Source organism: Labeo rohita, chromosome 5, assembly GCF_022985175.1.
Source record: "Labeo rohita strain BAU-BD-2019 chromosome 5, IGBB_LRoh.1.0, whole genome shotgun sequence".
In the NCBI taxonomy this organism is placed as follows: Eukaryota; Metazoa; Chordata; class Actinopteri; order Cypriniformes; family Cyprinidae; genus Labeo; species Labeo rohita.
The window spans coordinates 7754512-7774241 of record NC_066873.1 but is presented as its reverse complement, the minus strand read 5'-3'; the positions used below and the strand labels follow the sequence as shown (position 1 = coordinate 7774241).

The window sequence follows — 19730 nt, the reverse complement described above, 5'->3', positions numbered from 1 at the left end:
CATAAGAGGTCACTGTAGACAATCTGTGGCTTGTGACTCATTTCACATTTTCTTCGCTGCACATACGGAAGTTTCACAACAATAATAACAAAGTGAAGCAGAAAAACTGTAACACCAGTTTGGAGGTTATAGCTCATACATACAGCGGAATGGTCAACCTTGGTCTCACTAAAGTAGATGATGCGGTTGTAGCAAAGCACCCGGTGCGTATATGTCATGCGTGACTGCTGATGTAACATTTTCATCGTCATTTACTGCCAGAAATGCAATTTACAGACGAGTCCGGGGCATGTTTTCTCTCTGTTTACTTCATTGTTTATTTCAACGGTGTTGGAAAAAACACTTTATTTACAGACACATAATGAATTTAAGAAATAAACTATTATTTCTAAAGATTTTGTCACGTAAAAATGATAAAGTTCGTTTAACATAATGCAGACCAGCAGTTTGTTGACAATCACAAGTCAGACGAAAACATTTTTATTTAAAAAAACAAAAAAACAAAAAAAAAAAAAACAACAACAACAAAAAGCTATACAGTAAACATACAGAACACAGGTGTTGTCCCAAATATTTTGACATTTATTAAAAATACTCCTGTTCCGATTTTACAGTTCATCCTCTTATTCAGAATCAGCCTTCATTATATATTTGATTTGTCTGAATGTATACTTAAGTTTTGCTACAAAATAGACAAAATGATGTTTGACATTGAAATGTCTGAAACCGTTATATAAAACTACTGCTAGAGAAACACATTTATGCTACCGGACTTTTGATTTAAAGACAAAGCTACTGACATACAGCTCTTCGTGACAACTAGCCCCAGTCTCCCCTGTGCTTATGTCACAATAATTTTATTGTGATGATATTTTATTGTCCTCAGGGTTTGCAGCAGTATGCCGCTTGTCAGTCTTACGCCTTTATGAAAGGCACAGCAAGCTTCATACTAGGTTAGTGTCATATTCACATTAAGAAGAGATTGTGTCTGATAATTTTGAACAAGTTGTGTTTGTGAAAGTCAGTGACAAATATGAATGTTTGATTATCTTTTTGGTGACACTTTAAGGAACAATTCTCACTATTAAGTACTTCCTTTATTTACACTGTGATCAAATTGAGATTTTTGCCTTCTTTCCTTGTGAATTAGATTTTTCTGCTAAAAAAAGGAGCCAAAACTAGTAATCTTACATGTGTTTTCTGTAGAGATTTCAAAGAAATCTCAACAGTGTCTCATACTCAGGTTTGCAAAGATACCTTATCCAATCAGAGTGCTTAGTATGAACAACTGTTTTTCTTTTAATATTTCCAGGTGAATATATATGGTTATGCCATCCAAAATAATTTTTGAATCTGTACTTCTGGTGTATGTGAGCAATTGTCTCATTAGTGTGTTTTTATTTCTTACATAGAAACATCTTAGACTAATTTACATATATTAAATATACCTGAGTGTGAACTGTGAAAATACAACCTCTAATTTAATAATAGATTAATAATTTTATTTTATTAACTAATGTTGTTCTTTTGGCTTTGGGTGAAAATGTTACACCTCTCAACCAGGCACAGCTGGTTTATTTTTTGCACAGCGAGCACTTCAGAAAAGAATCCCATATCCCCTTCAGTGGAACATTCTAGTGTCTATTGGTAAGTCTGATCATTTTCATCATTATCATGCAAGAGAAGACTTATAACACACAATTAAAATAGACCATTTGTGTGTGTGTTATAAACACAATATTTAATAAAAAAATATTAACTAATAATAAAAAACACAATATAAAAAAGAAAATATTTTTTGTGAGTTAAGCTGCTTTCTGTTTTGGTCTGCACAGTTTCTTCCTCAGTATTCAGCTATTCAGTAACTCGCTGGGAAACCATGAAGTGCTCAGACTTGTGGTTATTTCTTGAGACCGGAAATGTTCCTGACAGAAACTCGCCTAGTAAGAATTGACCTGTTTGCTTGTTTCTTTTTAGTAGTTCAAAATTATCAATGGATAGATTAAAGTTGACTGAAATATCAGCCTCATAATTTCAACAGATTTTTCTTTTTTTTTATGGTTGTGTAGGTCACAATCTAGGCACATAAAATACTTGGCCAATTGTGGCATTAAGCAGTAAATAATTACTCAGTTTTGACTGTTACTTTCATGTCTCACAAACGATTTGACACCATGGACTTTAGAATTAATTTAATCTTAATCAGCTGCTATTTACAAGTACAATATCTTTGATACAGAAGAAAATAAAAATGTGGATAAGAGATTAAGACATTTTACATTGTCTCTGTATAAGTTAGTCCTTAGAAAAGTATCTTACAGTTTTTCTCAATCAATTTGACACATTTCTCCAAACTCTGGTCACTGTTCTCAAAACTGTTCTCACTGTTCACAAATGTTCATGTACCATTTGCCCAAGCACAACAAACAAAACTCTGTAATTCATCATATCATCAAATGCACACGATATGTTTTCAGTCACGCCAAAATTAATACTGCTCACTTAATAAAGGTGGCACAACCAGATTTTAAGTTTAAAGGGGCAGTTCGTTTTTCACATGAGTAACAGGTGTTTAGATATACACAGTATATATAAAACAAAACTCCCTGTTGAAGAACTGTGCAATAATTGTATTTTCATTAGTGTATTTGTGCATCTACAGCTGAATGTTTTATAATCAATAGAGAACACACCTATAGATTTGATGTTAATGTATACTTTTATTACACAGTACTAGAAAAAATTGTAGTTCTTCATTTTGCAATAAAGTTGAACTGTGTGTTTAAGATAGGTTTGTGTTTAGACAGCTGTGGTAGTTGTTTTGAGAGCAATTACATTACTTGGAGAAAAGTGTCAAATCAACAGAGGAAAAACTGTAAGTTGCAGATAAATTATATAAATTAATTGTGTAATTTTACACAATTTCAAATTTATCTGGATTACTATAGCATTTTCTACTACCGGATTATGTCAGAATCTTATAATCTAAAAACAGTTTTGATAAATATTTTTAAAAGAGTATTTCATGTCTCTATAATTTAGTAGCTGTGTAAAATAATGTACAGTAAGCCTGTCATCACAAAATAAACTTTTACAGGATGAAACAATCTGTCTGCTTTTTGGAAAGCTGCTGATCACCCTCTAAGTGTTTATTTTATGATATTAATGTAATGACTGTACATTTTAATGTATATATTTTATGTCTACTTTGATCCCTGATTTGAACAAACTTCATTTGTTTTGGAATATTTTGGTCTTTATAACAGAAGAATCTCACGATTTGTTTCTTTACTATATATTTAGAGGAAGAACCACCAATTCCTGCAACACCTGCAGATCCCAAAGTCACACGATATGGGGATGTGATGGAATGAGCTCAAATAATGGCATAATGTTATTCATTTATTTTGAAGAATTGCATTGAGTGTGCAATTTCAGGAGGATGCTTGGCCTTTCTAAACTAAAAGATGTTGGTTCTGGTTATAAAAATATTGTTTAATATATGCTCTATGTGTGTCAGTAAATAATAAATATTAAGAATTGTTTTGTTTTCTTTCTCATCTGGCTTACTCAATCAAATGTTCTATGAAAGGAGTGTATAGTCATCTAGCGTGATGAAGTTAAAATGAATCATTTAATTTTAGTTAGTGAGTTTTCATTTGAAGATCTTCACCACAATTGTCTTGCAGTCCACCAGACTAGGATCAGTCATCCTTCAACAGTTAGGTCACATTGATAATATCGACAGCTGTGCAAACAAGTCCTTTGAGATTCAAACTACAGGGGCACATTTTTGTTCCATTATCTAAAGAAACAACCATGTTTCTCAAATTGACAGCACCACAGTGGCGAGGGTTTTTGCCATTTTAAGTGAACAGAGGGGCTTTTATTCTAAGACTGTATTTGAAAAAAAAAAAAGCTGAAAAATGTCTCTGAAAGATCATGTGGAGGAACAAAAAGAAATAGAACACCGTAGGAAGACACTGTGTTTTGTATCAGGCTAAACTGCAGTCTTAGAAATGTGGATCCTTCACAAACAGCTTGATTGACAGGCGATCTGACCAGTTGTAACGCCGATTTTGCCATTTTGTATGACAAACAAATCAGACAGGAGAGTAGATTAACTTTGGTGGATTTAGGCCTGGTTTTCAATTTTTATAAATGTGCCTTAGAAATAAATGCTGGTGTCCATCTTGAGATAAAAAAAGGCACTGACATATTTTAAGATCAGTCAGTGCAAGTTTTTCAGTTGAAACAGCTCAGACTTACATTTAATCTGTGACTAGGCTTAAGCCTTGTCTGTGAAAACGGGGTTTATATTTGAAAAATTGTGTATTGTATTGAAAGGTTGAATTTAAATATGTCCTGATGTTCATTCATGTTTTTTTTGTGCTTTAAGTAAAGAAGAAAAGACGATCAGTTCACATGTCATTGATCTGGTATGGCAATGCTGTGATCTGTCATGACCACTGATAGATATATATATATCTATCTATCAGTGGTCACGACACATTAAAGAGCCACAAAATGTTATTTATTGTTTGAATTTCTTAAAAAATATATATTTTAAAGCTGAGACCTTGTTTCATACCAGAAGTAACCTGCTCTGTCTTGTCTGTCAGTGTGTTGTCAGTTTCCTCTTTGCTCCATGATGTATTTTCACTGAATGAGAACATGATGTGTAGTGTGAGAGCAGCATAGTTTGTCGGCCATAGCAACAGTAACTAAGGAGGGTGGTTTTTACGAGGGGTCAATTTGGATACATTTTTAATTTATAAGTTAACATAACATTAACATTACCGGCTGCCGATAAACTGTAATTATTGTTTAAATTTGTTGTATGTACTTTGTAGTTTAGTAGTTATTCAAAGTAATTTATTCTCTTTCTATACATCAGCATTTCATTTTATTTTAAGGTGCCCTTGTTACAGTGTAACACAAATGAGTAGACTAGTGAGTAATAGTTAACAATTATAATTTTGTAATTTATAATTATTGATTCAACTCTTTTTATTTTTAAGCTAAAACTACCTGTACTCTGATTCTGCTGTAGATGTATAAAGCAAATAGCTTTGTCAGACTGGGGGGCATTTTACCCCACGACTACATGAACATTAATGCACCTGTGGTGCAGAACGCCTCCTTGTCTACCCTACTTACTACAGGATTAGGGTTTGTTTCTTGCAGTTATGTGTAATTTACAGTTATTAAGTATTTGTAACAATAACTTTGTAAAATAAAGCGTAACCGAATATTCTTTACACAGGGAAGCTTGTGTAATAACACAACTGGGGTGCAACTGCCTGAATGTGTCACTTGACGTTATTAACAACCGTCCAATCAGAGGACATGTAATAAAGGATGGGGCAATGTCTCTATTTTGATTGGTTAAGAGGTCAGGCTGGGATGATGGACGCACCCCGGCGAATGCAGTCTGACATTCATACTCAGCAAAATCTCCACGCGCATCGCATGACTGAGGATTACAAAAGATACGCATCTGCTTCTTACTGTAACTGTAGAACAATGGTATTGTGAAAGTATTTTTCAGTTATCTTTATACGCTATTTTTTCGCTGACTGCTAAAAAGGTAACGTTAGGCCTAGAGTTTCTTGTTTAAAGTGATAATAAAGAGCTTGTCCATCACCTGTTTCCGGGAATTCTGCGATTGAAACATGGATTTCGTTCTCGGCGGCGTCGCTGCGTGTGGTGCCTGCTTTTTTACAAATCCCCTGGAAGTGGTCAAAACTCGAATGCAATTGCAAGGAGAGCTGAAAAGCCGAGGAACCTACCAAGTATATTATAGGAATGTGTTTCACGCCTTTTACACGATAGGAAAAATAGATGGACTGGCTGGTCTTCAGAAAGGTTTAGTTCCCGGGTTGTTTTATCAGTTTTTTATGAATGGGGTCCGGCTGGGGTCTTACGCCATCATCGAGTCCTGGGGCTACATTCACACGGACGGAAGGGTCAGCGCTGCGAAGAGTACAGTGTCCGGGGCCATTGCCGGTGTGGTGGGCGCTGTAATGGGCAGCCCGATTTACCTGGTGAGTAACGAGAAATGTCTCTATTCTGTCTAGTAAACGACGGATTAAGCACGTGTTTATTGACAGCCGGTTGTAAGGTCACTCTGAATATTAACACCGCAATAATGGAATCTCTGGGTGTACGCAACAGTAATCGCGTGAAATAGCGCTGTCAATTACAATGAGAGCACAATGACACGAGAAAGGAAGTGAAACGCATTTAAAATAGCCGATACAGGCAAATATGTGACCTACATACTTTGAATTTAATTTTATTGCTCCAAGTTCCCACGTCGCTTAGCGACAGTAAACAGACTAATGTACCCTATAATTTAGAAGAAATTGTTATATTATTAATTATTGTACAGTAATGTAATGACAATAATACATGTGATTATTATATTTCAATATGTTCCAAAAGTTATAGATGCTTTTGGGTTCCATACATTGAAAGATTTATACTGCCAAGGTCCAAAGTGGACAAAAAGCACCAAGTGGCTTTAGTTTACCAGCCGTTTAACCACTTTCTCACTTTCTATTTGTTATTTCCTTCAGGTAAAAACACATCTCCAGAGTCAATCCACTTCCTCTATTGCAGTTGGACACCAGTATAAGCACAGAGTAAGTTAATGGTCACCTCAGAGAATCATCTAACATGACATCAGATTTTTTTTTCTTTGAATGTGACTTGAGAACTTTGATCTTCAAGTCGACTGATTTTAGGATTCTGGAGTTTTTTTTTTTTTTTTTTTTTTTTTTTTATGTTTTATCCCATCGCATTTGTGGTAATGTACTATTAATGTACAAAGGCAATTTTGTTTACACAATAGGAACCAGTTTGAATCAAAAAAAAAAATCTCACACTGCGACTGTTTGTTATACATTACGTTATACATTGTTGTACATTTATGTTATACATAAAGATACACAAATCTTTACTCTTTCTTTGTGTCAGGGAATGATGCATGCTCTATTGGCCATCCACAAACAGCATGGAATTCTGGGTTTGTGGAGGGGTGCAAGTGCAGCAGTCCCAAGAGTCAGTGTGGGGTCAGCTGCTCAGCTCTCTACTTTCTCTGCCTCTAAAGAGCTGGTCACTGACCTACAGGTAAATATAGGATATTTAACTTCAGCTAAGAGTAATGCACCTGTCCATTCAGCCTTGTACACCATTAAATCAAGTGTTTTGTATCTTTTAGTTATTAATGTGTGATAGCTTTGAGGTTATCAATATGTTGGTGCACTCATAAAGTTTAACAAAACAAACATTAACAGATATATACACATTTATATACACAGATAAACATGTCTTTCTTTTCATGGAAAATTGACCAAGACTATTAATGGCTTGTTTCCTTGGGCATATACATGTTTTTGTTCAGTAAAATGCTCTCTGAAATGAGGATTCCCCCTCCCCTACGCCAAAACACCTGCCGTGACTAGAAATATTGTAGATAACAATTGTGTTCTACAGTTAACGGGCATGCCCTTTGATATGTCCTGTCACATCTGTTTTAAAAGAAAATATGTCAACAATGGAAAGACAGTCATGTCATGAAATACGTTTTAAGCAAACCGTGTATTTAGGGCATTAGGCTAGGCCATGGATACAGTTAATTTAACACTTGCTTGGCCTTACTACTACTAGGGATTTTTATTTTTTTAGTTAACAGTAATTTATGAAGCAAAGTAAATTAAATATACAGCAACCTATAGTTTTACCATTAGGAAATGGCAACATAGATTGCATAATGCAGCACAATAAAATGATCTAAATAAAGATCAATATTTAGGGTTTGCCATTTGTGACAAAGATCAACAAATGGATTGAAGATATTGGTATTCTATTCAAAACTCATGAGTGACTGTTATAGTTTGCTGTACACATTTTATTGTATAAAAATATAACAGTATTGTTGGGTCTTATTACAGGTACAGTTTTATCAAAATAAAAGAGTGGTAAGGAGGTGTGGCAGGCAAGCAGCATGAGTGCATGATGATAGAACTGTCATTTTTGGGAAAACTATTCCTTTGACTGGGGGCAGTCATGGCCTAATGGTTAGAACGTTGGACTTGTAAACCAAAGGTTGCGGGTTTAAGTCTCAGTACTGGGAGGGATTGTAGGTGGGGGAGTGAATAACCAGCACTCTCTTCCACCTTTAATACCACAACTGAGGTGAGACCCTTGAGCAAGGCACTAAACCCCAACTGCTCCCCGCAGCAGAAATGGCTGCCCACTGCTCCAGGTGTGTGTGCACTTGGATGGGTTAAATACAGAGCTCAAATTCCAAGCATGGGACACCATATACTTGGCCATATGTCATGTCCTTTTCTCTTTTCTTTTTACTTCGACTCAATACAGTGACATGTTTTGTTAGCAATTTGTTTCGTTTTTTTTCTGTATTTGCAGGTGTTCTCTGAGGGCAGCTGGTTAATAGCTCTGAGTGCTGGCATGATCAGTAGTGTTGTGGTTGTATTAGCTATGACCCCTTTTGATGTGGTCAGCACACGACTCTACAACCAACCCGTGGACCATTTTGGCAAGGTAAACTCCTACCAGCTGTCATCAACATACAAAAATTGGTTCACAAACTTTTACTGCAGTTATTGGCCATGGTGTCATTACGTACTTGCATATCTAGTTTCACCCACAAATTGATAAAGCTGGTAAAATAAGGCATTTATCTCACTCAATGTACTTCTCTCCTGCAGGGCATATTATATAGAGGTTTTGTGGACTGTTTCTCTAAGACGTTAAAGAAGGAAGGCATGACTGGTTTGTATAAAGGTCTCGGAGCCTCCTACTTCCGCCTCGGACCTCATACCATCCTTTCTCTACTTTTCTGGAATGAGCTGCGCACTTTGTACCATAGCTACAGTTAGCATCCTGCTATTGCCTGCAATGGCAAAATATCAATAATTTTCCTTATTTGCTGATTAAACGAGCAATCGAGCACTAAGGTATGAAATACCCTTGCTATATTGTGAACAAAAGGGTGTTAATAATTAGTACATACTAATTATATTAAGGATTTTTTTTAATAAAACATTATTTTTTTAAGCATTCACGTGGCAGCCTTCCCCTTGAAGATATAGTTCCTGATATAACAATGTTGCTGTGCAACAAAAAAACAATAATGTGTGAGCTGTGCAGTGATGTGGTAAACAGAGCCGTTATGTGGTGGAATAAAAAAGCTGGAAGGCTGCACTGACCAAGACTGGCCAGGACTGGAATGATCCTTTTTTCCAAAAAAGTAAAAAAAAAAAAATAATAATAACAATAAAATTCTATTAGAATGTACTGTATGTAGCAGGATGGAATATTTACTTGATCACTGTTGTTACAACATACTTGATTATGTTGTTATACAATCACAGTCCAGCAAATTTGCATATGGTTTTATGGAGAAAGAACACATGTACACTTCTGTTTAATAATGCTAATTAATTTATTGAATTCTTGACTCTGAGTGTCAAGGGATTGTTAACTGAATGATTAATTTGCTATGACTACAAAGTAGTTCCAACTTATTGACCACATTACAGTTAAAGATGACTTAACATTTTTTTCTGATTTATAAAAAAGTTTTGCATCTAGTGAAAGATGATCAATTGATGGCGTACGGAAGCAGTTCTGCACAAGAGGAAATATGTCTTCAAACATTTACATTTGGTAATGTGGTATAAGTGGAATAACTCACTCTGAACAAATAACTTTTTTTTAATGATTGCACAATTGTTTTCACAGTGAACTTTTTTAAATCATCTTAAAAAAAAAAACATTTATTTTTTATTTACGTACGTTTTTTTTTTTTTTTTTTTTTTTTTTTTTTTTACTTCTGAACCTTTCCTAAAGATTATATGTAATCAGAATCATGGTTGAACAAATTTTATTTTATCATTAATCACATGATGTACTGTAAATGTTTAGTTCTCAAACAGGGATTGTGTACTGTTACAAAACTGGTCTTTCAATTGTGTTTTTTTTTCCTTTGACTTTGACTTGACAATTGTAATTATTAATCCTGACTAAAAGGACAAAGACTTACTTTTGAGTAGTTAGAAGTTGAAATGAAGGTGCACTCAAACTGACTGGTTAAAAAAATATCAATACTATTTTCTACTGGTGCAAAAAAACATTTTTTGTCTTGTTTGCCAATGCCTTTAATGTTAGAATGTATAATTTGTTTTAAACTTGGTTCAACATAAATTGGGTGGAACATAAATTCCAAAGCAATAGATATAAACCTCATTACCTTTGGTTTTATAATTAACAGTTTCATGTCATGTTCATGAAGCTTCTTTGAGAACATGACATTATTTGCAGAGAATATTAGGAGAAGAACTATTTAAATAGTATGAGACACTATTTAGTGGGACAGAATAATGGTAACCATTTGCCTTACATTATGTGCTGTACTGAATGAGCTGTTTGATGCTTTAGAGAAACTAATGTAACATTAAATTATTTATTAAGAGACTTAAATTATATAGGTACATATTGGGTTTGTAACAAGATAAAGTATGTAATTTGAGAATAAACTATTTTTAAAAGAATGACTTGTGTTTTCTATATACATGACATTAACACTGCAATATGTTGTCCTTTAAATACAATAAATAATACAAATAAATAAAACATAATACTGATTATGTTATCTTAAATGTTTTTTGGACAGTTAATTCACACTTGTCTGAATGTCACTGTATTAATCAAACCATCAAGTGGCATCAACAAAGAAATAAGCCTAAACTTTTTTTTTTTTTACAGTTCATCATCTGGTTCCAAGGTAATTTTTAATGAATTTATGAAGAAAGTTCTCCATACGTTTATAGGTGTAGTTCAACAAATTAACTACTGGCATATTCTACTTATGTCAATATACATTTTGTCATTTACAACCTTGTTGTGAAAAGTTCTGATTATGCTATTTTTTAAACAAAGGCCCAAAAATTAAGTCTTAATAATAATAATAATAATAATAATGTTTAATAATAAGTTTATTTTATATAGTTCCTTTCTATAAACTCAAGGTCACTTTACAATATCAAAACAGTTACACATAACAGGAGACAAAAAACAGAATACAGATAAACATGAAATCCATAGCAAAAATCAAATCATGTTTTCAGAGATCAGGAAAACAAGACAAAACCATGGAGTGTTTTGAAGGTGATGAGGAGAATCTTGTACTGAATGCGAAAACGAATGGGTAGCCAGTGAAGTCTGTGTAGGATGGGAGTAATGTGAGAGGATTTCTTTGAATAAGTGAGGACCCTAGCAGCAGATTTCTGGATGTATTGGAGCTTATTTAATGTTGTGTTTGATAGACCATAGAAAAGAGAATTACAGTAGTCAAGTTGAGAAGTAATGAAGGCATGAACCAGTGTCTCAGAATCCTTGATGTTTAAAGAAGAGACGCAAGTGAGCTATATTACGGAGGTGAAAAGAAGGTAATGCTTATACCCTTTCAGAATGATAGGCAAGTTAAAGATAAGTGAGTGAAAGTGTCCTACATTTCAGAGTAACTCAAGAAAACCTGAGTTTCAACACAGAGTTTCAGTTGTTAAGTTGAACATTAGTTTGGTAGGCAAGTAATGGAGATGTTTGACTCTGCAACTAAAAACAATGATGACTGCAAACTTTTAGGATAACCAAAAAAAAAAAACTCCAGGGAAATTTTACTGAATGAACCTGCATCAATTTGCAACAATTTGAGTAAACACTGGTTTTCAAATGTGAGTCAGTTTCAGGAAGACAATGTATGTCTTATTAGAATTAATTTTTGCTTTTTTACCAATAACTCCATTTGTACAGCCTCACTTACGAATCAGATAAATGCTAAGCCTTGCACTGCAAGAAAAAAATATTTTATAGAGACTCTAGCCTTCTAGCTTTGTTTTAGCCTGTTTAACCTGTTAACATTGTTTTAACCTGTTCAGTCATTGTAAAGGCATAACTGCAAAACCAACTGCATTTAAATGTATATGTGAAGCATCTACCCAAAAACTCCAGGGTCGAGTAGACGGAATGACTGCAGTACACCCTTGAAGTCATGTAGTGTCCATGGTACAGCGGCCACATTTTCAACGGCACTGCTGCTGAGGGGACTGAGAGAAGATTTTATATCAAACCTCTCACTCTATACATATTAGGATCCTGACAATATTTTAACACCATACGTATTAACTTATAATTCCATTTAAAGCATTAAAGTAATCCTCCAGTGTATGGGGGAAAAAATATTGGTTTAACTTGCTTATTTAACCAACTCACTTGATACAAACAGGATCGTTGAACGTCACCAAGATGTCAGTGGTGTACTGCGGCAGACGGAATAAGCACAGGTGAATGTTCACAGTGTTCTTGGCCTATGAAAAAATGTAATGTCAGCTGATGAAAAAAAACATTAATAACTTTACTGATTACTGATTACTGATAGTGTCAAAAATCATACAGTTGCTCAATTAAGGTTTTTCCGTCCAAAATAACCCCAAACCACCCACAGAAAGCATGTGAATCATCATGGATGAGGAAATTCATGAGGTCAAAGCAAAAGTGAACTGAGAAAGCTCTGAATCCTAATACAGAAGTAGTTAAGGGATTTCTATTTCCATTAAAATAATAAATGAAAGAACAACTAGAAAGTTAAGTGCTGTTGGTGTTAAGTGTACCGAAGATTTAGCATGTCCAACTGATTAATCTTGTCTTGATTAACTTGATTAATTTTTTTTTTTTTTTTTTTTTTTTTGTAAAAAGTTTTTACACAGTGCTTAATTTAGAACCTTTTTTTGGCAAAATACTTATGGCCACTGTAAATGCAATGTAACAAAGACACACCTCCTCATTAAATTTAGAGACCAGCTGAGCTCCAGACAGCAGCCAGGCAGAGCTGCATTCATGCAGTGACAGCTCTGATTGAGAGACCTGCTCCACCCCTCTGACCTCGAAGGAACCATTCTCTACCGCCCTGTTACTTGCAGCCACGTCCTCAAAGTGATACCTGTCACAACACAAACCAGAAAAACAAGGTTATTCATACCTGTGTGTTCCAATTCTCAAGTAATTCAATATTTTATTTCCTGATGTGACCAGTGAACACAGACAACGTTTCTAGTGAGTTTAAGACCACCATTTTTGCAATGGACGCGTGTATTATAATTTATATATGAAAGCACACCCTGAGAAATAAGCCCCAATGTTAATGGCTACAGGCAAGTTGGAGTTCAAACCTAAACCAGTCTGACCTGTTGAAATCTTTCACCCTATCTGTAATGGCATAATTTCACAAGGACTTGTACATGTGTTTTTTTTTTTGTTTTTGTACAAAAGATGCAGACCATGGGTGCAAGAACTCGGTCCTGAAGGGCCGGTGTCCTGCAGTTTAGCTCCAACCCCAAATTGGACACACCTGAACCAGCTGATCAAGCTCTTACTGGGCATACTAAAGACTTCCCAACAGGTGTGTTGAGGCAAGCTGGAGCTAAACTCTGCAGGACACTGGCCCTCCAGGACCACGTCTGGGCACCCCTTATGTTGACCAAGATTTGTTGTAATGTTAAGAGACCACATGTTACCTGACTGCATCAGCATCTTGCACTTGACTTTGGTACTCCAGCAGTTCAATGATAATACTCTGATCTGTTTGTGTGTGAGCAAATACTTCTTGATTATCAGGGATCTGTCTCAGTTCACTGCAGACAATGGCAAAGAGAATGAAAGGTTTTTAATATACAAATCAGGTACACTCAAGCTTTGTTAAAGCAATAAGCCAAAACATGCAAACACAACACTCTTAAAAATAAAGGTGCTTTAAAATGTTCTTCACAGCGATGCCATAGAAGAACCATTTTTAGTTCCACAAAGAACCATTCAGTCAAACGTTCTTTAAAGAACTATCTCTTTCTTGACTTTTTATAATCTGAAGAACCTTATTTTGCCACAAAGAACCTTTTGTGAAACAGGAAGGTTCTTCAGATGTTAAAGGCTCTTTATGGAACCATTTAGAAGTCATAATATTGACTTCTATTAAAATGAATAAATCACAACAACTGCTATTCCACAAAATAACATAATTAATTTGTTGCTAGTCAACTGTGAGCTGTTTGCGGTTACCAAGCAACTGACTTATTAATATAGAACAGATGTTTTATTACATATGTGCATAGTACTCCACCAGATGTAACTGTACATTGTTTTTTTTTTTCACATCCGTTTCTATCCACCTTATTTTTCCCATAAGAGTGGGTGCAGCCATTTGTAAATTTTTTGTGTCTGGCTTCTGGTCTCATCCACTTCCAGCTATTTTCAGCTGCACAAAAAGCTGGTTTTGCTGCTTGATAAAGCAAACTGGTTTGTCTTACCATATTATGTTAATGTAAACTGTTTTACCGTATACTGCACTTCGATATTCTTCTCGTTATTTCCCTATGGCGGATTATGAACCGGACGTCTAACACATTACCAGAAAACAGCTTACTTCCACATTGAAAAATAAGGTGGATATAATTACCTGACATCCTGGGCACTGGGGGGGGGATAACAGTTGATAATGCACCGCCAAATAGAGGCCGAGCCATAGCTGTGCTCACCACTGCAATGATAAAACCATTTAGAGAGGGAGTAAAATCTTTGTAAAGCAGGGAGAGCTTCCCAAAAACTTGCCAGTGCTAAAGGCAGCTGCCCCTAAACCCACCACCTCTGGAGGCAGCTGCCAATCTGATAGATTTGTGTGAACAAACAAACAATGCAACCTGGGTCTCCTTCTATTCTTTTTTTATTTATTTTTTTCTTCCTGTCTGGCACCTTACACAATAGGTGCTTCTTAAACTGAAGAGTGCATCCTATTGAGTGTGCGTACTTGCTAGTCCAGTCCCTCTGAGGCTTCAAGGCTAAAGTCCTTCTCGGCATTAAACACTAGAATGAGATGGTCTGGTAAGTGTGCATAGGTTTGTCATAAATGTTTCCACCCCTGCAGTCATTGCATGAAAATAATATAAAAATTATAATTTTAAGAATACATTATATTGACAATTCACTTTATAGGTAATGGTAATGACAACAGTCTATGGTCTCCGAGTGGTTCACATTATGTGCATTCATTTATAATGACAAAAACAAATGCCTTCTCTCACCTTTTTTTGTCTTGCATAACATGATGAAATTAATTGACAAGCTCAGTGTCAATTCTTTTTCAGTTAATTTCTTTTTTCGTGAATTGAAATCTGTGCAAAGGATTGTGGGCTGAGTTAGTGTACATAAATGCGAATATGGTGATTATAGAACACCATTTGTAACTCTGAAATAAACAGATTAGCAATACTGTGTACTTGGTACTATTTATAATTTTATAAACAAGAAACCTGTAAAGTGTATTAACGTATGTGAACATTTCCATGTTTTTAGTTTTTTCAGTTTTTTTTTTCTAGTCAACACCTGGCTATTGTTGTAAAATGTTAAGAGAAAAAACGTTTATGGACATTTCCCGTAACCCTAAAACTCAACATGCAATGTGTAATTTAAAATACAATTTTAAAATAAATAACTAAATAATCAATATGGAAAACTGCTTCATATTAACACAGAACACTGTAGCCTATTTTAATGGACTTTTCTTAGTATGTGTAACATACTAAGGTTACTCTGCTTAAAAATATAATTGTTCATAATGCGTTGTTTTACTAGTTAATAAGAAAATACATAAAATGTAGTTGTTCAAAAATATGCAACTATTCAATAATTCAATGTATTTAAAAATGAAAATATCTGATCATAAATGTTTTGTTATATTACTTTAATAAATAATATGTATTAAATGCTCATATTATTTTACGAACAAACCTAAATAAACATATTTCAAATTATATTTTTTGCTGAGATTCGCGTCATCTCCTTGTGTATTGACGCAATGACGCAATTTTCCGTCATGGCCTTTAGCAACTTTCCCTGAAAATGAGTTTTTACCGCCGTTTTTACTCCAAAGATAAACCCAGCGATACTGCCTTTAGCAGTGTCGGAGTCTAGGGCAGATTCCCCTGCCCCACAAGATTGTACCCTTAATGGCCATTTATGCACTCTGCATAACACATCAAAAAAAAGTGCACAGTAGTATAAACAATGTGCTTTCAATGAAACGACATCAAGTCCCCAACACAACGTAAAATTTTTAATTTAACACATCGTAATTTCATCACAAAAGAAGATAAGCATATACTTCAATTTACAATCAAATTAGGCCATACAAAAGCTTTCAACATAAACCTTTAACTGACTCACGAGTTAGAAGCTGCGTTGACTTCCCTCCATCAGCTGGTACCGGATATGATGTAAATAGAGGTCCCTCTAGTGGTGTACAACAAAATATCCAGTTCAAATGACGGAATGCTGTCTGAATTTATTTGACAATATTATACATCTGTGGAGCAATTCTTTAGCTCCATTACACAATATCTAAATGTATATTAATTATGTCAAGAATGCATATTTCTATATTTAGATAAACATGAAAGGTATTGAGGAAGGTAACGACTAAATTTATGATTAAAAAATATTATGTTATATTATATTATATTAAGGAATATGTTATAACAGTTGCCAGGATTCATTTCATTTAAGATAGTTTAGAGAAGCCCAGAGTGTGCAGAATTGCAACTGAGACAAAGCCCTGCTGAAGAAAAAAACAAAACAAAACAAACAAACAAACAAACAAACAAACAAGCAAAAAAACCAATAGAGACAATCACAGCATTTATATTGATTTTACTGGTTATAATGTGAATTGTACTGGTTTTAATGGTATTCTTTTATTGGTGGCTTGTTAAAAACACTAAATCTTAATAGAATATGTCCCAAAACACACTACAGGAAACCATTTTTTCAAAAGTTGATGGTTTGTAATGTTTGAAATGGTATTTGTAGTGGAAACTGACAAAATTACAACATCCATTCAAAGTAGTGAAATTATTTAAAATTCACACCTGTGTGAGTTTAATATGTTACCCTATTAAGATATATGAAACTATAAACATTACAATGTATTACATAACCTATAACTGTTTTAAATAAACTTTATAAAATGATTAGACACTTTTTCTGGATTACGCAGAATACATAGCACCATTGTCTGTTTACCAGAAGGAGGCGCTTATGCGCATGTCCTTAGTTAGTCCATTTGATCTGTTAGACAGTTTTATCCAGATTATAAGGCCAAACATCAAACTCTTTACACCAAACAGTGTTCTTACAGCCTGCCTACACAACCACAGATGGATCCCCTCACTCTGGCAAAAGATTCTTATCTTTTTTTTTTTTTTAGCATTGTGAGCTGTTGCTGTTGTCAATAAACTGGTAGAACATCCAGAGGCACTACACAGACAGTAAAGTCATTATTTTAGTTTTCCAGTACAGATAACAATTCCTTACCATACTCTTTCTTGAAACCATGTCACAGGTCAAACCTCAATTAGCCTAATTATCCCACTTCATCTTCCCCTGTCTCTCTCCCCATGTCTCTCGTTTAGCACCATGCTCTCAATCTCAATAAGATAGCTCCCACCTCTGAACCTCTTAAAGAACATGTGCTAAATCCGGTCTTACCTGCTAGTACCTCTACAGGTATTCACTGGGTTAACCTGATAACTTGAAAATTGGCTTGACCTGAATAATTCTTATTTAGAAAAATAGAAGAGGAAGCCAAAATAAAGGTGAATTTATGTTATGTGGCTAGTCAGACTACTCTGTGTTACACCATTGCCAACAGTTCCACATATATGTGCTTGAAAAGATTTTATTTCAGGACTATATATATATGTTACTATATATTAGGTCATTCTTTTTAACCTTTATTTAACTGACTAAAGTATGAAGAAAAATTACAGTGTTTTCACTGGCCAACTTAATTTTTTATTTTGATGGCTGCAGCACACAAGTTGGGACAGAGGCATGTTTAACACTGTGTCACATCAACTTTCCTTTTAATTACAATGTTTAATTGTTTGGGAATTGATAACTAATTGTTAAAGTTTCACAAGCAACATTTTGTCTAATCTCACTTGATACAAGACTTCAGATGCTCAGCAGTCTGATTCTACTTGGTCATACATTTTCAATAGGAGACAGATCTGGACTCTAGGCAGGCTGTTCTAGCACATTCACTTTGGAATGAGACCTGGAATTGTATTGATCTATTAACCATGGACTTCTCATGAAAAATGTCATCTTGATGGCATTATATGTCTCTGTATAATTCCAATATATGCCTCCACATCAGTGGAACCTTCACACATATGCCTGTCACACATGCCATTTGCTCTGCTGCAATACCATACATTGTCAGACATGTGCTTTTGCACCTGTCACTGATGAAAGTCTGGATGGTCTCTTTGGTCTTTAGAACTGAGAACTCAACGTGTGAAACGTGTGAAATGTGGACTCATCTGACCATAGCACACATTTTCACCGTCTTCATCTGAGATAAGTCTGGTCCAAAGAACACTGTGGCATCACTGCATATAAAAAATGTATAGCTTTCTCCCTGAGTAACAGGGATTCAAGTTGCAGTTTTTAATGCAGCAGCAAACTGTGTTAAGTAACAGCATTTTCCAAAGTACTCCTGAGCCCATGTGACTATATTTAACACAGCAGCATGACAGTCTCTTTTGCAGTGCCATCTGAGGGTTCAAAAGTCATGCACATTCAATTGAGGTTTCCTGCCTTGCTCTACACAGACTGTGATTTCTCTGGATTACCTGAATCTAGTTGATGAAAGACTTGTTTGACTCTTCTTTCATGAAATTTGACACAAAGTGATGAGCCATGATCCAGACATGATACATACACCTATCAGGCATAACATTATAACCACTGTCCTCAAAGTGGATGTTTTAGATGCAGGAAAAATGGGCAAGCAAAAAGATTTGAGTGAGTTTGACAAGGGCCAAAATTGTGATGGCTAGATGACTGGGTCAGAGCATCTCCAAAGCTGCAGCTTTTGTGGGGTGTTCCCGGTCTGCAGTGGTCAGTATCTGTCAAAGTGGCCAAAGAAGTAACAGTCAAATTCCAGAGATCTCAATCCAATCAAGCATCTATGAAATGTACTGAACAAACAATTCCAATCCATGAAGGCCCCACTTTGCAACTTACAGGACTTAAAGGATCTGTTGCTAACATCTTGGTGCTAGATACCAGGGGTCTAGTGGAGTCCATGCCTCGACTGGCCAGGGCTGTTTTGGCAACACAGTATTAGGAAGGTGGTCATAATATTATGCTTGATTGATTTATATATATAAATAATATTATTTACGTAGAACTAAATTATATATGTGGAATTTGTAATTAGACTTGCTAAGACTTGCTTTGTCAACAAGATAAACATACAAATTGATTCTGAGTTTTGGATTTTTGACAGAGAAATACAAATAATGGGGCAGTAGAAAAATCATTATGTCTATAGAAAGTCTCCACAAAACAAAACCGAATGTGTGTGTGTGTGTGCACTCAGGTTGCTCCAGGGTCACTGTAATAAGTTTACTGTAAATTACAATGGAGAAAGACATAAATAACTTAAGGTACAATGGGGAAAAAGCCCCCTTACTGTATTTCCCAAAATAACCACAAGATGAAATCAAGATACATTTTTATTGTAACTATGGACTACATGGACAAGAGTGATGTAGGAATTTTCACCATGAAGCTTACACTGGTGA

At 35.0% G+C, this 19730-nt stretch overlaps 3 protein-coding genes across 4 annotated transcripts; 2 read left to right on the top strand and 1 right to left on the bottom strand.

Moving 5' to 3' along the window:
• The first annotated feature begins 53 nt into the window (after positions 1–53).
• Positions 54–3543, top strand: tmem141 (transmembrane protein 141). Of its 2 annotated transcripts, XM_051109991.1 has the most exons (5): positions 54–203; positions 887–953; positions 1564–1647; positions 1836–1943; positions 3304–3543. In XM_051109991.1, exons 1-5 carry the CDS (start codon positions 150–152, stop codon positions 3372–3374), a joined length of 384 nt encoding a protein of 127 aa, XP_050965948.1. In that variant the 5' UTR covers positions 54–149; the 3' UTR covers positions 3375–3543. The 2 variants fall into 2 exon arrangements, with proteins under 2 accessions (XP_050965948.1, XP_050965949.1); XM_051109992.1 differs by lacking the exon at positions 3304–3543 and having other exon boundaries at positions 1836–1954.
• A 1443-nt stretch (positions 3544–4986) lies between these two features.
• On the top strand, positions 4987–9304 carry slc25a35 (solute carrier family 25 member 35). Its single transcript, XM_051109989.1, has 5 exons — positions 4987–6047; positions 6582–6647; positions 6982–7134; positions 8437–8571; positions 8739–9304. Exons 1-5 carry the CDS (start codon positions 5676–5678, stop codon positions 8907–8909), a joined length of 897 nt encoding a protein of 298 aa, XP_050965946.1. The 5' UTR covers positions 4987–5675; the 3' UTR covers positions 8910–9304.
• Positions 9305–9830: 526 nt separating this feature from the next.
• On the bottom strand, positions 9831–14614 carry rangrf (RAN guanine nucleotide release factor). Its single transcript, XM_051109990.1, is given in 6 exon segments — positions 9831–12137; positions 12304–12398; positions 12868–13030; positions 13605–13721; positions 14540–14562; positions 14565–14614. Coding segments are annotated over 6 exon segments (552 nt in total). The 5' UTR covers positions 14607–14614; the 3' UTR covers positions 9831–12025.
• Positions 14615–19730: the final 5116 nt, after the last annotated feature.